The sequence below is a fragment of the Oryctolagus cuniculus genome, chromosome 4, assembly GCF_051225735.1.
Source record: "Oryctolagus cuniculus isolate XC-2025 breed Fujian yellow rabbit chromosome 4, ASM5122573v1, whole genome shotgun sequence".
In the NCBI taxonomy this organism is placed as follows: Eukaryota; Metazoa; Chordata; class Mammalia; order Lagomorpha; family Leporidae; genus Oryctolagus; species Oryctolagus cuniculus.
The window spans coordinates 154,814,626-154,836,300 of NC_142870.1; the positions used below are offsets into that span (position 1 = coordinate 154,814,626).

The following is a 21,675-nucleotide window of genomic DNA, read 5'->3' on the forward strand; positions in this document are numbered from 1 at the left end:
GAAGATTCATATACCTAGCAAAAGTCTTCATTTGGAACCAATGTGTGCTGGGTTGGTAAAAGGTAACCGTTCATAAAGTAGAATGCTTCAACACCTGTAAGCTCAAAGAAGAAACCCAATTTAAATGGCCTGAGCAGAAATGTGTCAGCCTGGTCAAGTATTCTGTTTAAAATACTGCCTTATTCATAGATAAGCCATTCCATTTGCAAATGAACAGAGATGCAATAGGCTAGTCATTTATGGAATCTGAAAACTGATAGTTTTTTTTTAAGTTGGGGGGAGTAGTGGGGTAGAAGGAACCAAGGGCTTTATTTTTATTAATGAATGGGATTTTCATAGAGAAAAATGGGTGGCAGTGGTTTATTCGTATCATTATTGCTGTTGCAGGGTCTCCATTTTGGTGTCTATTGGATATTGTTCCTATAAAGAACGAGAAAGGAGATGTGGTTCTTTTCCTGGCCTCATTCAAGGATATAACAGATACAAAAGTGAAGATCACTCCAGAAGAAAAAAAAGAAGGTTTGTACTGTTTGCAGAAAACATTGGCAGATGGGGTAACATTTTGAAATTGTTTATGCAGAAGCTCTGGAAGAAAAAATTTATCTTTATAATAACAGCAACTGATACATATTCATAACTGTTAGCAGTCATATTTGGCGAATATTTCCAAATCACAGAAACTCACATGAATTTACATTCTTATCTTTGTAATAAAGACTCATTTGACAGAAAGCAGAAGTTCATATTCCTATGCAAATAGGATGAGGGTGAGAAAATGTTTCACCACAATATAAGAATTCACACCAGCTTGCTTTATAAGGCACAAAATTGGATAGATAGGATAACTGAAGCTAAATGATATTATTAAAGATACTTCTCCCTTTTTCATCTAATGTGCTATAGCTGAAAACTCAGAGGTGCGAAATTTCATTTGAAAGTAAGAACTGTAGTATACGTATTGTTAAAACAAAGTATTGCAAACAAATATATAACCTTACTATATTATATAGAATAGTATAATTATTTAAGACACAAATAAGGTTTCAATTTGTGTAAAGTATCCCTTTTAAGAGTTTATGCTTGTTGCCTTCTATTATTTTTGTAGCTTGTTAAGAAATACCCTGCATTTCATATAAGCTGACAGAAATCCCTGCTGAAAAAAATGGTGTTATTTGTTTTACAGAGAAGTCGGATTAGGTATTCTAGAGACAAGAGAAGAAGCAATTTGTGCCTTTGTGAATTTCCTGTATGGGGGAGTTCTTTGTCAGAACCTGATACTTAATATTTTAAACTTTTTAGGAATGGACTCCTTTTTTAAATTAATATTTACTTATTTGAAAGCAGAATTACAGAGAGAGAGAGAGAGAGAGAGAGAGAGAGAGAGAGAGAAAAGAGACAGAGTGTGAGAGAGAGAGATGGAGAGAGAGAATTTGCATCTGTTGGTTCATTCCCCAAATGGCCACAACAGTGGAGGTTGGGCCAGGCAGAAGTCAGGAGCCAGGAACTTAATGTGGGTCTCCCACATAGGTGCAGGGGCCCAAAGGACTTAGGCCATCCACCACTGCTTTCTCAGGCATATTAGAAGGGAGCTGGATGGGAAGTGGAGTCTCCAACTTGTGTCCGTATGGGATGCTGGCATCAAAGACGGTGACTTTACCCACTTTGTCAAAATGTTGGCCCCTAAAGATGTATTTGAAAGTCAGAGTTACAGAGAGAGAGGGAAAGAGAGAGAGAGAGAGAGAGAGAGAGAGAGAGAGATCATCCATCTTCTGCTGGTTCACTCCCCAAATGGCTGCAACAGCCAGGGCAGGCTGGTACAGGCTGAAGCCAGGAACCAGGAGCTTCTTCCAAGACTTCCACATGGGTGGCAGGGGCCCAAACTCTTGGGCTATCTTCTGCTGCTTTCTGAGGCCATTAGCAGAGAGCTGGAACTAGAAATGGAGCAGCCAGGAGCGGAACTGGTGCCCATAAGGGATACTCGTACCACAGAAAGCAGCTTAACCAGCTATGCCACAGCGCTGGCCCCAGTGAGATTATCTGTTTATGTTTAGGAGTGGACTCTTTTTTTTTTAAGCGATTTATTTATTCTTTATTTGAAAGGCAGAGTTAGAGAGTTCAGTCCTCAAATGGCCATAATGGCTGAGGCTGGGCCCGAATGAAACCAGGAGCCAGGAGCTTCTTCTAGGTCTCCTCTGTGTGTGCAGGTTCCCAAGCACTGCTTTTTCTAGGAGCATTAGCAAAGAGCTAGATTGAGAGTGGAGTAGTCAGTAATCAAACTCGTACCCATATGGTGCTCTGTAGGTGGTGGCTTTACCTGCTGTGCCATGGTGCCAGTCCCAGGAATGAACCCTTTTACTCTCACTCTTTTTAAAAATGTGGATTAGTGTTTTAAATATACTATATTCTTTGAAATTTCAGCCCAGATGAGGAACTGCCACAGTTTGGTGCCCCCCACATCTATAATTCAAAATCTTTGCAAATATATTGAACTGTTTTCCTCTATATTTGCATAGCCAGATACCTTGATATATTTTGCATATATGAGGAAAGCATAGTCTAACAATCAATTACATGAGTGTTAGAGCAAGTGTAGTGCCTATGTGATGTAAGTTTCATAAAGGTAAGTGTGGAAATTGGTATGCACTTTTTTTACTGTTTTCTTTGGAATATAAGAATACAAAAGGCAAGGGTTTTTTGAATACAATTGTTCACATGTATATATAAGTATATTATGCACATATATATTTGTGTATATTATGCACACATATATGTGTGTTATTATGCACACTTCTGTATGTGTCTGGACAAATATGAATAGGAAACTATCCTCAAAAAGCAATACATTCTTTTTTGTTTGCTTGCTGCAAATCAGTGCTTAGCTGACTTGCTTTGAGCATGAGTATTCATGTCGAATGATTTTATACAAATTATTTGATCATCGGTTTCTGATGTTCTACATATCTGTTGATAGAAGGGAAATCCCCTTCGCAGTATAGATGAAAGGAGCGAGATGTACATTTTCGTTTGGTATTTGAAAGAGTTTAATCAAAACACTTGTGTTCACCACCCAAGTTTTTGAATCAACCTGTAAAGAAAAAAGAGTAAGGCAAATTTGAGATCAAAATGTCACTTTTATTTCTGATAAAACTAATAAAGGAGAACCTGACTTTTCCCAGCAGGTAGTGGACTCCCTCCTAGTGAGCTACAAATTAAGGCAAATTGTGCTTCAGTCGCAAAATTGGACTGGTACAGGGACGAAGCTTCCCAAGAGGAAACTAAAACCCTAGAGGGTCAGACCAGGACAGTTGGTCCCCAAAGGCAGCTGCTGTCTGAAAAGAGAGAAGAGGAAGGGGTCACATTGTGCATGCCCATCTCTGCTACAGACCTCAATCAGGTTAAATTACACATCTTCCCTGGGGATGAACTGGGTATATGAGCACGAGGAGGCCAGTCAGGTCACCATGGAAGAATTGCTTGCATGAGAGATCATTCCTGCCATTGGCATTGAAGGCTGAGCACCTGAACACTCTGTGTAACTAGGTTTCTGCCTTGGAAACGAGTTTCATATTTTTAAAATGAATATATTGAACTGTGTTCAACAATAATCCCATTTTTAGTTAAGGAACAGGTGCAATAAAAAGATGATACTCTGGCAAGATTCAAAGAAAAAATACAAAAGACTTTTAACATTAATTATATTAGGCAAATTAATTTAAAGTTTTGAAATATTTGCTGGTGAGTCCCTAAGTCTTTTTATAGTTTGATAACTTTGTTCCTCAAATAATATGTTTCATGGGAAATTAAGTATTGCTCCTGATATATACTGAACATTCAGGAACACTTTTTTCCTGTGGCTATGTTATTATAAATGTCCCACAAAAATATGTAGATTTTTAGAGACAAATTAGCTATTGTAAGTCATCATGGTTGTAAAAATGATCATTAACAACTACGAATATAATTCACTAGTTGTTGGCATATCATCAAGAAGGGAACACCTTACCATGTGATATTTTAATTTTTTTATTAATTTAGAAGCAGAGACACAGGAGAGATATATACACACAGCAAGAAACAGACAGAAAGCTCCCTGCCACTGGCTTATATGCTCCCAAATCCTATAGCTGCCCAGGCTGGACCAGGCTACAGCCAGGAGCCGGGAAATCAATTCCCGTCTCTTATGTGGGTGGCAGGGACCCAATCACTTGAGCCATCATCAGCTTCAGGGTGAACATTAACAGGAAGCTGGAATCAGAAGTAGAACTGGCATAAGAACACAGACACTCTAATACAGGAAGCAGGTGAATCAAGCAATGTCTTCAACAGTAGGCCAAATGTATAATGTATGGCATTTTTAGAACCTCAAGAGAAGTGTTTGAAAATCATTAAAATCACTCACTATAAAACTAGAGCAGTAGTGTTTCACAGAACCAAAAATCTCTAAATGAGCATGTGGCCTCACTTGACTCTATTTCATTTCATACAAATGTGTCGCTGAAGTTCAATTAAGTTTGAAAATAATGTTATATTGATTAAGTTTATTCCCTGCTGAAGCTCATAGGATATGAGCTCATAGGGTACTTTGTTTAAGAGATACAAATTGTGTGGTTCTGTTTCTAAAACGTGCTTTAATCATTAATCCTGATATTGTTGGGGATTTTTTTTTTTGAAATTAGGAAAAATATATTTTATAGAAAACGCTAGCAGGGCTGGCTGGCGCTATGGTTAATCCTCTGCCTTCGATGCCAGCATCCTATATGGTCACTGGGTTCTAGTCCCGGTTGCTCCTCTTCCAGTCCAGCTCTCTGCTGTGGCCCAGGAGTGCAGTGGAGGATGGCCCAAGTGCTTGGGCCCCTGCACCCGCATGGGAGACCAGGAGGAAGCACCTGGCTCCTGGCTTTGGATCAGCGTGGTGCGCTGGCTGTGGTGACCATTTGGGGGGTGAACCAACGGAAGGAAGGCCTTTCTCTCTGTCTCTCTCTCACTGTCTAACTCTGTCAAATAAAAAATATGCTAGCACAAGAGTGTCAATTTGTTAAGTCAACAACAGGAGTCACTGTGCACTTACTCCTCATGTAGGATCTCTGTCCTTAATGTGCTGTACATTGTGATTTAATGCTATAACTAGTACTCAAACAGTATGTTACACTTTGTGTTTCTGTGTGGGTACAAACTGTTGAAAGCTTTACTTAATATATACTAAACTGATCTTCTGTATATAAAGAGAATTGAAAATGAAAAAAAAAAGAAAATGAATCTTGATGTGAATGGGATGGGAGAGGCAGTGGGAGATGGGACAACTGCAGGTGGGAGGAATGTTATGGGGGGGAAAGCCACTATAATCCAAAAGTTGTACTTTGAAAATTTATATTTATTAAATAAAAGTTAAAAAAAATTAAAAAAAAAAATAAAAAATAAAAAATATGCTAGCAAAATATAGGATACAATGCAGACCTTGCACTCACAGCACTAGTTGGAGATTAGCACAAAATGCCAAGTACTAATTGTACAGGCAATAGCTTTTAGATAGTGATTTGGTTGTGTGTGTGTGTATGTGTGTGTGTGTGTGTGTGACAGAGGGAGATTGAGAGAGACTTCAGCACAAGTCTAGTGTTTTTCACCACCTTGGAAAATATCCTCCTTTTGAGGGTAGTAAGGTGTTTGATCTAACATTTTAGAGGCTCAGGTCTTACATCAAATTCCTTGGATTCAGTTTCTGTCTCCAGTTCCTGATTCCAGATTTCAGCCAATGCAGACTCTAGAAGGCAGCAAGAGATGACTCAAGTACTTGAGTTCCTGCTACCAGTGTGGGAGACCTGGATTGAGTTTCTGTTTACTGGCTCTGGCCTAGCCCCAGATGTTGCATGTAGGCACTTGGGGAGTGATCCAGTGGTGCCAAGCTCTCACTCTTTCTCGCTCTCAAATAATTTTTTTTAAAAATACCCTTCCTTTTTGGACACATTTTACTTACAGTCCAAAAAAGTGTGTACACCGCTAACTTCTACATCCATGTCTAGTATTGCATACAATGAATTTAATATTAGACCCTGTTTCCCTTTCTCCCTATTAATAAGGTATATTTTAATATAAACCTTGGGTCTTTTTATCAATATTTCTGGCAACAGAGATTTTTTTTCCTTGCTGATCATAAGTCTTGATCACAACTTTAAAGTCTTTTTGACAAGAAGATAACTGATGGCTCCTTAATGAAAGGAGGCAGGGTAGGCAAAGTTTTCCTGGCCAGGGGGTTCTCAAAGACGGGGAAAGATAGGGAAAAACATCTTCCAGTGCCATAAAGTAAGAACTTGTGAATTAAGCAAGGAAGCTTTATTTTTTCAATGAGTGTAAATTAAATTAAATATTTTTTTATAAATTATATTTGAGATTTATTATAAGGTTAAAAGTTAATATTTAGCAAATATTTGAGCACCATTTTGCCTTCAATATTGAAATAGTGTTTGGAGATGCAGGAATGGAGGCAGTAGATTTTAGGTGGTCTAAATCTCAGCTCAGATCCTGATTCCAGCACATGTTGGCTGCTGCACTTTCCATAAACTCCTTACCTTGGCAGGAACTGAATCTTCTGTTCTGTAAAGTGGGAGTAATCATATGTGTCTCCTACATTTGTTGTAGGTTTATGAAAAATAACACGTGAAATTATGTAGCACAAGGATAAACAGAATATGCTTAATAAAACATAGAAATGGTCATTCTTGTTAACTTCTGTATGTTTTTAGATATAACTGACCTTTTCTGGGTCTCTGCTTTATGCTGAGTGCTTCACCTACGCAACTTTGTTTACTTCTCATTATAACCCTGAAAATAGTTCCTCTTCTCAGTTATGCATTTTAAGTCACTTGGCAGAGTTGACACAGTAAAAAATAATAAAACTTGGATTTGTGATCCCACAAACTCCAGAGTGTACCATTGTTTTCTCCTCCTCTCTTTTTGGCTCCAAAGTGCTCATGGAGAACATAGATCCAGGATTGGCCATGTAGTACATTTAGTGATAGTAGAATGGAAGAAATGATACACTGTTCCCAGATAGGGAGAAAAAGAGCATGGAGTTGGGCAGAAAGAATTGGAACCAAATAAGGGAGAACTTTGCAGGGAAAATAGCATTGAAACACATTCAAATCAGTTGAGTCTGATGATATGTGTCTTGCTTTTCCAGGCACATGGCCCAATACAGTTATTTTTATTTATTTCTTATAGTGTGTCCCAAATTTGCTTTAAAAATGATTAACACTGGGTAATTCACTATGTGACAACAACATCATCAGTTACCACAAATGGGGGAATATCAGTTACAACGTCTAAAAGTTAGCACTTCAAATTCAAAGTGAAAATGTAGGAGTCGATGATGTGCAAACCTTTACACATTGTCTTCAGCGGAAATGCAAGTCAAGGTTCACAAGTAATAGCATTTCATGGAAGTCTAATTTTTGGCAAGCAGCTGCACATTGGCATTATCAAAGACACTGTCAAAATTTTATTTTTCATTGACTTTTGTCTATTCCTGAATGCCCTCAGGAGAAATAATAATGAATAGCTGTACTAAACAATTATATATGCATTACCTTTAACTTCAAGAACCTGAAAACCTAATGAATCCAAGCTGAAACAGGATTTATCTTTCTCATACTTCAAGGAGTATGGGCTCACAAAACAGTGACTCTGAAACACTGGTGGACACTCAGACTCCCTTGGCCTTTCTGCTCTGCTATTCTCAATGTACTGTTTTGCGTCCTTATATCTGTGACGTCTTGATGTAAAGATGCTTGCTACATGGGCAGAACTCATTTCTGTGGTGCAGACAGTAAGAAGAATGAAGGACAAAGGGCAATGACCTTTTCCTATGGGGCTCTGTTTTGGTTGCAAGAAGGAATGGCATTCCCTTGCTTCATTTTCCTACCAATGATTTCTTTCAACCTGCATGGACCATAGTCTTCTCTAGCTGCAAGGAAGACAAGGAAATCTGAATTTTCTGAATTGATTTTTCTGGCTTTTACATCTGTAATATGTAAACAGACCAAATAGAGAGGATCTGTAGATGAGATTGGGTCAACCAGTCTGCAGTGTGCATCATGTTATTACCTGTTGACTGTTTTCTATGTGCAGGACAGATTATCTCAGGATCATGCAATGTAGAAGCATGAGACTTAGAGTAAGTGGACTGTCTAGGGTCTCATTGCTGTGAAGAGGTATAGACTTTTGAAGCCCAAGTCTGCATGATCTCAGAGCTCATATTTTCCCACCATGTCCCATGAAACAATGAGAGAAAATTGGAAACGAGGTGGACAGAATGCTGGACTTATCTCGGTTCCTTTACCCAAACACCTATACGTGATTGCCAATGAAATGGATTCCTTCTGTCCCAGTTCTTTTTGCCATTCTTTTATCTTATTTAAAGACCTGACTATTCGAAATGTGGGTTGAGGGCCTGACCTGACTACATCACAAAAAATCTTATAGGAAATGGAAAATCTCTAGTCTTTCATCAGGCCTGTGAGTCAGAATCTGCTTTTCAACAAGACTCCCAGGTGATTTACATGGACATCCAAGTTTTAGAAGCCCTGCTCCCTACACATTAATGAGAAAATTTTTTTGGCCATCCAGCAGCTACCCTGACTCACACTGCTCAATGTTGTGATCACATTTATGTCTATTAGGAATAGCCTTTCTTAAACGTTGGCTTCTATTACAACTGTTCCCTCCTCAATTAAAATTTAAGCTTCCTCAGGAAACAGATTTTGACTCTGTTACTCAGGATCATATATCCAACACTTACAGGGTGTCTAACACATAATGGGTTATGAGATAGGTTGGTGAATATATGAATCTGTAAATAACATCTAAAATAGGAAATTTGGCTTTTCAGGGATAGATAATATGACATTCTTGTTATTTCAGAATAATCAGATCATAATTATGAAACCTGCATGTTTCAGGTAAAATTTCTGATGACTATATTGTTTGCTTGGGTTCTGCTTGATTTGAGTCTAGGGCAATTTGACATGTATCTTCTACCCAAGTCTTCTCCTTCTCAAAATGTGGTCTTATTAATGGTATCAAGTGGCTCTCTTTAAATAGAATCTCTGTTGTTGGTTAATAATTTGTTCTTACTGACTCCTCTGCATTTCATTCAGTTTCTTAGAATCTCAGTTTGGTAACATTTTTGGAGATAGACTTATTTGTTAAAATATAACCAAGATTATCCTTGAAAAGGTCAAATATTAAGCCACTGATCTGATATTAATTAAACATAAGATGATCTTTATTTACTTTCTCAAATGTTCAATGTAGAAGTATTCTATTTTATTTTTACTTGCACAGTGGAAGAAACACATGCATACGTCCTAATAAAGAGTAGCTGCTGGACAAGAGAACTATTGTAAAAATTTATAATTTATCCCAGGAGACCATCCCTCCAGGAGATCTATGCTAACTGCATAAAATGTGTGATGAAAATGGAATTGAAGAATCCTGATAGATGCTTAAAATGATTAAAAGGTTTTAATCATGTCTGCATTTTAATGTATTATCTGTATTAAAGAAAAGTTCTTTGAATTTTATATATGCACTAATATCTTTCTGAGTTATAATAAATGTGACATGCTCCACTGAGTTATTCTATTTTCAAGAAACAGTCTACATATTCTACAGAAAATCAGAGTCAACCTGTGGGTTGAATTTGTTCTGTTGGCAAGTAGCTTGTGATCTTTAGACAAAACTCAATCAAACTAATATGTCGTTAGTCTGATTTTTTTTATAAAAGAGATTTCTAACTATATTACTTCAAAAAGGGAACATGGTTTCAACCCCCTTTTTGGGTAAATATAATATTTATAAATTTATAAATGTGATTAACAACATTTATTACAATAAAAAATAAATGTGGTATTAATAAGAGTAGTAAATTCAGAGAGTCAAAAAGCCATAGAAATTGGTACCCTCAATGGACATACATTCTTGGTCATAATCACTATAGCTGGGGAAATGTGTCCAGAATACTAAGGAGTATTTAAAATTCAAAGACTATAGCTATCATTGTACTCGCAGGAATGATGGCAGTATCACTTGAGACAAGCTAGAAATCATCTCAGAAAGATTTGTAGGTACCTATGCCTTTGACCTGCAGGCATTTTGTGGAGAGACTTGCTTGAGAATGGTAGATTTGTGATTCAGGGGGGTGAAGGTGGGGGCCAGGTGCTTTTTTCCTTTTTTCTTGTCTCTCTAGTTAATTGCTTTGCCTGTATGAGAAAACACACACACGCACACACAGACTGTTGGCTACCAGGAGCACAGATGCCAGCTATTTGAAGAAGTTTTGGGAGACATTGGATACCCTGAACAGCAGACTGCTGTTTTCAGCACAGTTTGAGTTTAGCTTGGTTTCTACTTCTTGCTTTGGTAAAAATAGGCTTCCCTTCCAGCAAGCTTGTTTTCAGACAGCAAGAAAAATATCCAGGAGTCATCACCAATAATCATGCATATTATCACAGTGGGACTCTCCCAAATTCCTTGAGGTTTTTCAGATATTTCTTTGTCACATATTGGGGGGAACAATGTTGCCTGTAGACAGTAGAGAAGTTTTATGGGTGAATGCCTCCTGAAATGTTCATATAATTGCTTAAATCTCTTCAAAATATATGGTAACTCAATTGTATTCAATCTACTTACAAAAAACATATTTGAGTGCAGAACGAAACACATGAACAATTAGGAGCTTGCTCTCCAGTTTTGCAGAATGACTTTTTTTTTTGCCCAAGTATTTACATTTCAGAGCAGAGAGTTTGTATTAAGAATGATTTTTTTTTTTTGCAAATAGGAGGTAAGCTAAACTTATGAGGGAACTTCAAAAAGTTCATGGAAAAATACAATTAAGAGATAATTTTCCAAGAACTTTTAAATGAGTGTATATGTTTAAGAGAGAGAGAGAGAGAGAGAGAGAGAGAGAGAGAGAGACTGTTCTTTCATCTACTAGTTCACTCTTCAAATACCCAAGAGCCAGGGCTGGGACAAGCCAAAGCCAGGAACCTGAAACTTAATCTGGGTCTCCCATGTAGGTGGCAGCGATTCAACTCCTGAGCCATCATCCTCTGCCTCCTAGGGTACCCGTTAGTAGGAAGCTGCAGTTGAGAGCAGAGCTGAGACTCAAACCCTGGCACTTCAGTATGGGATATGGGTGTCCCAAGCCGTTTCTTAACCACTGTGCTGAAGACCTAACTCTTCTATGAATTTTTGCAGATTTCTCAAATATTGATTAGAAAGCTCTGATAATGATCAACTGTATCGATGAAAAACTTTAGAACTTATAAATGAAGCTCATTGAATGCATGAGTTTGGTCTTTTTTTTAATGTGTACATTTTCAGTGAAGCCTGTCATTATCTTCTGAGAAGGAATAGAAATAAAGAATAGCCCAGAATCTGGGATAACTGAGGGTGTTGTGCACTTACATTATGTAATACATTCTTCAATCATCTGCCACAAGACAGTCAGGAATACGCTGGCTGCTGGTGAACAGAAACAGATGAGATGGTATCTATAACTTCATACATAACCACACCCAGGAAACAGTGAAGGGAGTTTCTCAAAGACCTTACAGAATCCTCTTCTCAATCAAGTCAAACCACAATGAATAGATGGTTTTCATTTTTAAAAATGTATGAAAAGACAGGCTATTTTGTATTAGTGATTTAACCTGACAATAGAAAGCTGAGGTCAATAGGCCAATAAGAGCTTACAAATCAAGGATGATCAAACTCTCCAGAAGTGCTGGTGGCTGAATATTGTACTCTATGCAGCCATTTCTAGATTTGCAGATAGGAATTCGATTCATCACTTACATTACAGAAAAGTATCTTTCACTAATGTCTATTGGTGTCTTTCCATGGTGCCCATCACCCTGGTGCAATCATACATTCTCATTAGAGTCTGAGCATACAATTTTAACTTGTAAGCTTAATAAATAACAGTGAGATAAACATCCTATTAATCTGATTAGCTAGACAAGGATGCTTAATATGAGTTTCTAAATGATCTAACGCCATGTGATTGGTAATGGTTGCCAAGACTTTTGTGTTGAAATCCCTTTTGCAGTGACATCTCATGGGGGAAAGGTGTCTTTTTGGTTATTGAATTCTGCCAAGTAACAATAAATAGAAGAATAGAGGGTAAAGGTCACAGCCAGGCAAACATTTGCCATGCCTGCTATTGGTGAAGGCATGACCATTTTATAACAAGTAGAAAATTGGAGACCTCAGCTTTCTATTGTCAGGTTAAATCACTAATACAAAATAGCCTGTCTTTCATACATTTTTTTAAAAATGAAAACAATCTATTTATTGTGGTTTATAGTTAAGTTCTCTATGATCTATGTTTCTTCATAAATCAATTATAAAATTAAGAAGCATATGATGAACTAGAGATGGAGAAAAGAAATCCCAATTCAGAATTCTTAAGATTTCTGCATAATGTGAAGTTTTCTCAATATGGTTATCCTGTGGTCAAATTGGAAAATGATGAGAACTGAGGAATTATGGGACTGCTGTTCTGTCACAGTAGGGTAAGCTGCCACTTATAATGCCAACATCCCCTGTTAGAGTGTTGGTTCATGACTCAGCGGCTCTGCTTCCCATCTGGCTTCCTGCTAATGTGCTTGGGAAGGCACTGAAAGGAGGCACAAATAGTTTGGCATCTGCCACAAATGGGGGTGGCCAGAAGGAGCTCCTGATTCCTGTCTTTGGCCTGGCTCTGGCAGTCATTAGGGGAGTGAAACCACTTTTGGAAAATCTCTCTCTCCCTCTTTCTCTTTCTTCTTCTGTTTCTTTTTAAGATTTTCTCTGCCTTTCTCTCTTCCTTTCAAATAAATAAATAGACCTTTAAAAATTGAGGAACTAAAAGAAAGAAGAAATATGTTGGAGGTGGTGATGGAAAATAAACAAAGCCTAGATCCTGAGCAGAGTGTAGGAACTGATTGAAGCCACCAGCATAATTCTGGGGAAACAGAAAAATGGCAATGACAGTACCACCTAGGGCAAGTCGTGGGAGGCTCTAAAAAGGACACTTTTTTTTTTTTTTTTTTTTTGACAGGCAGAGTTAGACAGTGAGAGAGAGAGAAAGAGAAAGGTTTTCCTTTGCCGTTGGTTTACCCTCCAATGGCCGCCGCGGCCAGTGTGCTGCAGCCAGCGCATCACGCTGATCCGAAGCCAGGAGCCAGGTGCTTCCTCCTGGTCTCCCATGGGGTGCATGGCCCAAGCACTTGGGCCATCTTCCACTGCACTCCCGGGCCATAGCAAAGAGCTGGCCTGGAAGAGGGGCAACCGGGACAGAATCAGGAGCCCCGACCGGGACTAGAACCCAGTGTGCCAGCACCACAAGGCGGAGGATTAGCCTATTGAGCCGCAGCACCTAGGACACTTTCTTATTTAAACCTTGGTTCAAGGTAGAGTATGAAAAAATAAAAAGTTTTCTTCAAGAATTTCGCAGTCTCACAGTCCTTTAGGTTTGGGGCCCATGTTCACAACACCTATTGTGTGTGGGGTGACCCCAGCTGAAAATTTTATTGAAGGTAATATGGTAAGTAGGACCTCCAGGCACACTGTAAAATAAAATTCAAATATTCTGTGATTGAGTATTTTTAAAATTGTGGTTCTAAAAGAATTCTTACAGATAAAGTTCAAAGGAATGTGAACTACAATAAAGTACTGAATTCTGTGAAATATGCCACCATGAGCAAAAGTTCACTTGGAGAAGGTGAATGAGTGAATCTTTAAGATGGTAGATATTGGGATTATCAGATAAGAATATAAATTTCTCTTAACCTCTTATAAGGAAACAAAAAGGATAAAAACGTGGAAGAAAAAACTGTCAAAATTAAGCAGATAGATTTAATAAAAAGAGCCAAATAGAACTTCTACAAATGAAAAAGAAGACAATTAAAAGACTCAATGAACAGAATAAGTGGATTGGTCACATAAAAGGAAAGAATTAGTGAAATAGAAAGGGAAAAGAGTTCCCATTAATATATGTCACATAGACACATTTAAAGTAAATATCAAAAGAAAGAGAAGTCAGAATAAAATGATCCAAAGTATATCTTAAGTTCAAAGAGAATAGAATGGTGGAAAATACGCTATTGAGGACTTTTTCAGAATTAATAAAACTTACTATTCATATTTAGGAAACCCAACAAATCTAAACAGGATACATGCAAACCAACAAGGCCTAGAAATAATGCTGCAAAACTAAAATATCACTATATACAAACAGATTTTTTAAAGAGCCTTAGGAAAATTAGTTTATCTGCAAACGAAAGCCAAGTTGAGGACAACTCCTTTCAACAACAGAAAAAAGAAAAGAAAAGAAAAGAGAAGAGAAGAGAAGAGAAGAGAAGAGAAGAGAAGAGAAGAGAAGAGAAGAGAAGAGTTGCTTGGCATCTTCAGAGTATGAGTAAGAGTCAGGCCAACCTGGACGGTTTCATCGAGTTGAACTCTTGAAAGAAATGGAGACACACTGCAGAAAATTACAAACAACAACAGGTCATTCACTAGAATTTTACTGTTAGGAATGTCAATATTAGAAATGAAAAAGGATACACAAGTTTATGTGGTAGAGATGCAGGAGATAATGGTTTTGAAAAATGAAGTGAAATGGAAAACTTTAGGGAAAATGTTCAAAACTGACTGAGAGACAGAAAATTGGATTATTCTATTATCATGAAATGTGTTCAGTCAGCTTAAAACTTTTCCCAAAAAATATTGAGCTTGAGTGATTTTATGGATGAGTATTCCCAATTAATAAACAGATAAACCCAATCCTAAACAAATTCTTTCAGGGGATAGAAAAGAATAATTTGATATTAGACAGGGACTGGTTGAGAAGCATGAGGGAAGAAAATGTCAGGCTCACCCCCCCATAAATACATGTAGACGGAAGAATTAGAAGCTGAAATGAGCTTCCACAGGTTAACAGTCTGGAAATGTGCTGGAGATCATCTCATTTATGGAAGTATAAGTCTTCTTCTTCATGTGATACAAAATACAAGTAAGGATCAGGAATCTGGGCTTGTATGACACTTAGACTGAGTGCAGTCCTCTGCTACCACTCACTTCCTTCTGTGCACCCAGCCCTGGTTGGTAGTGTCCTGAGCTTAGGTTTGCCAGATAACAACAAAGAACAGTTACCCATATGTCTCTGGGAAGCAGAGATGTTCAACTGGGGTACAAAGCAAGCTCTGTCATAACTGTATAGACCAGCTGTAAATCCATCCTTTAAAAATCTGAAAAGCTATTTGCAACACACACAAACCAGCAACTAGGACCAAGAATATATAGGAAATTGCAAGTAAATAACAAAAAGATAACATAAAAATAATGCTATATCTACAGGTAGATCAAAGAAAATGAAACATAAATTGCCCAAAAACATATCAGGAGACTTAAGCTGGGATGGCCATTTGTCTTAATTGATAATTTGCTGCTTAAGACACCTACATAATAAAACAGTGTACCTGGGTGCAATACATGGCTCTGACTCCTAGCTCCAGCTTTCTCCTAATATGGATCATGGCAAACAGCTGTGATGGCTCAAGTAACTGGGTTCTGCCCCCTACATGGGAAATCTGCAATGAGTTCTTGGCTCTCAACTTTAGCCTGGCCAAGCCCTGGCAGTGTGGGCATCTGGCAGTGTGGGGAGACGGGTGTGCTCCCTCTAATTAGATTCCATCTCATTAGTAATCAGTAAAATTCAAATTAAAAACAGTGGTAGAATTTCACACCCACTACCCTAGCAACAATGAACATAAGATGCAACTAACTGTTGTCTAATTAACCTCTCCTTAACAGCCACAGTGGTGCTAAATAAAGCAATTTTTTTTTAATTTTAGGAGTAATTTTTTTAATCAGGAGGTATCATTCATCTTATTATCTTAGATAATTCTGATCTCTAACAGTGGCTGAAATTTGTGGATAAAATTTGACATTATCTTAGTCAAAATCAGGAAATGAATTGGCTATTGCAGTTGAACTGACTTGAGTTTGGTAACTGATGTTCTCCTCAAAATTTCCTGTCTTGATTTTTCAGTTAGTGGAGAGATAGAATGTTCATTTCCAAATCAGATTATTAGCTTCACATTTAAAATAAGTTTTCATATGAATATGTATGTCAAAGTATAATTTGCTGATCAAATGTTCTCCGAGAAGTCATAAATATTGATGGTAGCATACCTAGTGATTTTAGATGACACACAAATAACTTTTTAAAGAAAAATTACTATTTTAATATATATTAGAAGATGATTTAAATGAAAATAAATGAGTTTCTGGAAATGTATTTGAAATAAAAATGTATAAATGTAAGTATGAAAATATAAGGAAATGAGTATTTAAATTACTATAATTAGGGACATGTTTGTCAGTTATGGGAAGACTCATGATGAGCTGAGGTAATGAATATAGGAAGAAGACAGAAACATGATTGTCTTGTAAAATATTATACCTTTCTCTAGCTATGGATCTGTTTGCCTATAACTAAGTGGGTGAAATATAAGTCCCTTCTTTGGAGTATTTTTGTTAAGGTGCATTTGATTTCTGTAGTTTAGAATGCAAAAGTCATACATACTTACTATAGGAAACCTGAGATTGTGGGTGTTCATGAATCAATATTTAGAAATTCAGTGTTCAAGGTATTTAAAGGTAGAGATGACATAATGTTTACAGTTTCTGATATATAAGGTATATATTCCAGTGACTCTGGAAAATCCTGGGGAAAGTTTCCTCTTAGGTTAAGATATGAGTTCTAGGTGATTCTTTCAATATATAGACACTATGATTTTTAAATCCAACCATATTTTCCTCTTACCACTTGAGAGTTAGAAATTTTGTACTATAAAATAGTAGTAGTAGGCGCTGGTGCTGTAGCGCTGAGGGTTTATGCCCTGGCCTGAAGTGCCGGCATCCCATATGGGCACTGGTTCCAGTCCCGGCTGCTCCTCTTCCGATCCAGCTCTCTGCTATGGCCTGGGCTAGCAGTAGAAGATGGCCCAACTCCTTGGGCCCCTGCACCCACATGGGAGACCCAGAAGAAACTCCTGGCTCCTGGATGGGTCCAGCTCAGAAAAATCAAGGAAACACTTTATTGTATGATAAACATTTACTAGTTTATAATAAAGAATATAAATGAGCAGATAACTGAAGAAGTCCAGAGAGTCTGAAGCAGAGGGGCTTCTGTCTCTGTGGCATTGTGTTCTGTATCCTATCTGCACATGACGTAGTTCATCTAAAAGATCTGCAACCACTGTCATTTCAGATTTTCATGGAGGTTCTATTATGTGGGCATGATTGATGAAATGATTGGCCATTGAGGTGGGGGGCTGGAAGTTCTAATCCCCTATCACATGATTGGTTCCTCTGGAAGTTCACTTCTGCCTTCCAAGAGTGATGTTATTGGTGTAAACACAGATATAGTTAAAACAGGCTTATTATAAATAATATGAAAGTTCTTTTTCTCCATCACTCAAGAAATTCCAACTGTTACAGGAACTCTGCAACAGAACCGGAAAAACCTAACATAGAATATAATTCTTATTGCATCATAGTATAAATCATTCTTTTTCCATAATTTTCAGTGAATTTTAAGGCAATACATCCATTCTATGATAATTCTGTTTGTAGGAACTTTTTTTTAGAGCTTTATTCCTCCTTGTTGAAGCTAAAGATGATTTTTAATGCTTGAATATTTTTATGAAAGAAGAAAACTAATATTGAATGTCCTACTATTACAAGATAATTTTATTCACCAATTATCCCATTAAATTTTCTCGGAAAAAGCACACAGAAATTTTTAAAAGACTTCTTCATATGCTTTAGGATCCTTAGAAAACTATGTAATTCCCTTATGAACAAAAGGCGTGTTTTTCTGCTGACTGCTTGTGTCTCTTTATTCTCAACCCTTTCCCTTAAGCTCCACTGAAATCCATTTTACTCATCTTGAGACTAGAACATTACATACTAATGCATACTGTATCTCAGCTACACTGAGTACAGTGAAAGGATGGCTTTTAAGTACCTGTGTTTTATATATTCCTCTCGATCAGGATGACTGTTAAGAATAATTATAACCATAATTCAAGTCATGAGCCACAGCGATCCTTGAGATCATGTCTATTTTCAAACTACACTTAGTGTTTTATAGCATCTTATAATTGCAAACCATTTAATAACGTTGCCTTTCTCAAACTTTCAGTGTTCCTAGGAAGCAAGATTCGTGGGGTTACTATCTGTATAGAAGGGAAAGAAGCAGGATTGAGCAGGAGACATTGGCTTCTAATATAGCCACAAAATGACCTGCCAGTGGAGGTGACCTTCAGAATTGTCCTGAGTTAAGTTAGTAGTCTGGACATTTGTAAACATGCATTCTGACCAATCGGTGTAGGAAGGGTGTTTGCAAAAACAGTGCGAGATGATGGTCAGGGTTGACCTCTTCAAGTGGGGTATTCTCAGTAGCTGGAACAATCACTTTCTGGTTGTGAAGAAGGAGATGGATTAGCCGGCACCGCGGCTCACTAGGCTAATCCTCCGCCTAGCGGTGCCGGCACACCGGGTTCTAGTCCCGGTCGGGGCGCTGGATTCTGTCCCGGTTGCCCCTCTTCCAGGCCAGCCCTCTGCTGTGGCCAGGGAGTGCAGTGGAGGATGGCCCAGGTGCTTGGGCCCTGCACCCCATGGGAGACCAGGAAAAGCACCTGACTCCTGGATCCTGCCATCAGATCAGCGCTGTGCGCCGGCCGCGGCGGCCATTGGAGGGTGAACCAACGGCAAAAGGAAGACCTTTCTCTCTGTCTCTCTCTCTCACTGTCCACTCTGCCTGTAAAAAAAAAAAAAAAAAAAAAAAAGAAGGAGATGCATAGCACAGCACACTGCCCAGTACATAATCCCCCTGCAGAAAATTAAAGGCTTATTCTTACTCTCAGACCTTTCTACTGCTATTAAAATAAGTACCACTGGAATACATGTGTAGGGTGTGGCAAATTTGCTTTTCACTAACAGGTGGTTTTAAGGGACCAATTTGCTGGACTGAAGAAAACCAGGCAGTACTCAAAGAGGAGTAAATCAGCAAATGTTGAAGAATCTTCCATAAACCAGAACAAAGTAACAAGGATGCTGAAATTAGAAGGAATACTAATGAAAAGACAATTTAAGATGCATTGTCCTAGAATTTTCTGTGATGACAGAAATGTTCTATATTTTTGCCGCCCAGTACGGTGTCCACTACCCACGTGTAGCTAACATTTGACATATAGCTAGTATTGAGAAATTTAACCTTAAAAGTTGATTAAAATTTAGTCAATTTGTTGTATAGTACCATCTGACACATTATTACTTTCTCATGTTAATGTGAAATTAATACAAAGAGAACAGATTCAGTGTGGTTCATAGATACAATTCTAAGAATAAAATATTTCCTTCTTCCATCCCTCCTTCTCTCTCTCTCTCTATCTCTCTCTCAGTTTTGAAATGTGAAATGCCACACATGGCTAGCAGCTATTGTTTGGAACAGCGCAGATCTAGTAACTACTAGATTAGAATGAATAGTCCCTGCCCCAAAAAGCCAAAAGAAAGAGAATGGTTGGAGGAATGGAATCCATCATAGCAACTAATTCAAGCTTGCAAAACTGAGGGGCAGGAGTGACCAGACTCTGAAATTTCATGACACTGTAACCCTATAAATAGAAAGATGGTTCTTTTGGCTTTCAGAAAGGGAAACAAACAAACAAACAAAAACCCAAACTCAAAAGTAATAGCATACATAAGATGGGAAACAAGAATGACTTTGAATTTTTGCCAGATGAATATCAGCAGCTAGAAGAAAGTAGAACAATGCCTTAAAAATTGTAAATGAGCATGATAGCAAACCTAGAATATGTATCCATCCAAGCAGCCAATAATGGCAAAGATAGAAAAAACATAAATGTGCATATTTAAATAACTTTTGACATGAAAAGTCCCTTCAAATTTCTTTCTTTCTCAATAACCCTTTCACAAGAGTATGCTAGAAGCTGTGGTACACCGACACAAGGCAATAAACTAGGAAAATTGAAGACATAAGCTGCAGAAAATGAATTTAGGACTCAAGAGAGTAGATGGTATTGTTGGGGTGATGGTTGCAGGACAGCTTAGTAGGAGAGCTGTGTGCCTGAGTTATCAAGCCAGCCTGCCTAGATTTAGCAGACAGGGCCTGTGGAAAGTAGTCTATGTTAGTTTGTATTCCACTTGATGCATCAAAATCTATTGAGAGAAAATTCACAATTGATGAAGAATTTGGATTTTTATTCTTAATAGCCTTCTATCAAACAAAGCCAGCCAAATAAGATATTTATTAAAGAAAACAAAAGCTTATGTGGAAAATGAAAATATTTGTCATACACCAAATGGCTCAGCTGTCACAATATTGTGAACACTGAATGCTGATTTAAGAAAAGTAATAATATAGACACACTAGAAGGGAAAGAAATGGAAAGGGGACATATGTGATTAGGATATGTGATATTCAGTATATTAAGGTCTCATATGAGAAACAAACTGATAATGCCTAGATCTGGAAAATCAATAAAGAGACGATATAGATATGCTATGTTTAATGAAGTGATTACAAAAATGGCCAAAAGACGTGTTTCTGATGCAGAGGAAATGTGATAAAGGATCTGTGAACTTTCGGTTTTCTAACAGCAATTGGACTATTTTTGTCACGTGCATGTGTAATCTTGATTTATTTTTAAAGGAGAATAGGCTTGTGAAATTAGCACCAGATGCATTCAGGAATTATTAATTAGCCTTTTGTTCAACTGATACTCATCCAAACCCATCCTAAGTTATTAGTGAGTAAATGAAATTTCCTAAAACATAAAATAAAATTTTAAAAATAAAATAGCACTTCTCCTTTTTCTCTTCCAATAATTAAATTGATGAGGTAGCCCTTCATGTGAGGAAAAAAAAAACATCTTTTGTTGAAGAGAATAATATTTAAAAATGTTTTAACTTTTTTAAAAAAATTATTTATTTATTTGAGACGCAGAGTTACAGAGAGAGGGAGAGACAGAGAGAAAGGTCTTCCATCTGCTGGTTCCCTCCCCAGATGATCACAACAGCCGGAGCTGAGCTGATCCAAAGCCAGGATCCAGGAGCTTCCTCCAGGTCTCCCGTGTAGGTGCAGGGGCGCAAGGACTTGGGCCATCTTCCAGTGTTTTCCCAGGCCATAGTAGAAAGCTAGTTCGGAAGAGGAATAGCCAGGACTAGGACCGTTGGCCATATGGAATTCCAGTAAAGGCTTAGCCTATTGCACCACAGCACTGACCGTTACCATTTTTATTAGAGGCAGAAACAGGGAAAGAGCTACCCACAATACCCAGCTGTGATTTGAGAATTCAATCCAGAGTTCCCACTGGGGTTAGAGGGACTTAACTACTTGAGCCTTGAGCCATCACTGGTGGACCCCAGGGTTGTGCATTAGTAGGATGCTGGAGTCAGGAACCATAAGATGAAGGCATTTTAACCACTAGACCAAACACCTGCCACCAGAGGAATAATATTTAAAGTACCCTTTATGTGAAGAGGATAAAAAGAAGAAAGCACAGTGGCCTTAATGGAACAGAGTTCTCTGCAAAAAGAGTCAGTGTC

The 21,675-nt window shown here is 37.9% G+C and overlaps 1 protein-coding gene across 1 annotated transcript in view; it reads left to right on the top strand.

The window, feature by feature from the left end:
- Positions 1 to 21,675, top strand: part of KCNH8 (potassium voltage-gated channel subfamily H member 8) — a 449,001-nt gene that overhangs the window by 173,466 nt on the left and 253,860 nt on the right. The window contains exon 3 of the mRNA XM_002716200.6: positions 388 to 519. Within this exon, the coding sequence (XP_002716246.1) occupies positions 388 to 519 (132 nt within the window). The remainder of the gene's footprint in view (positions 1 to 387; positions 520 to 21,675) is intronic.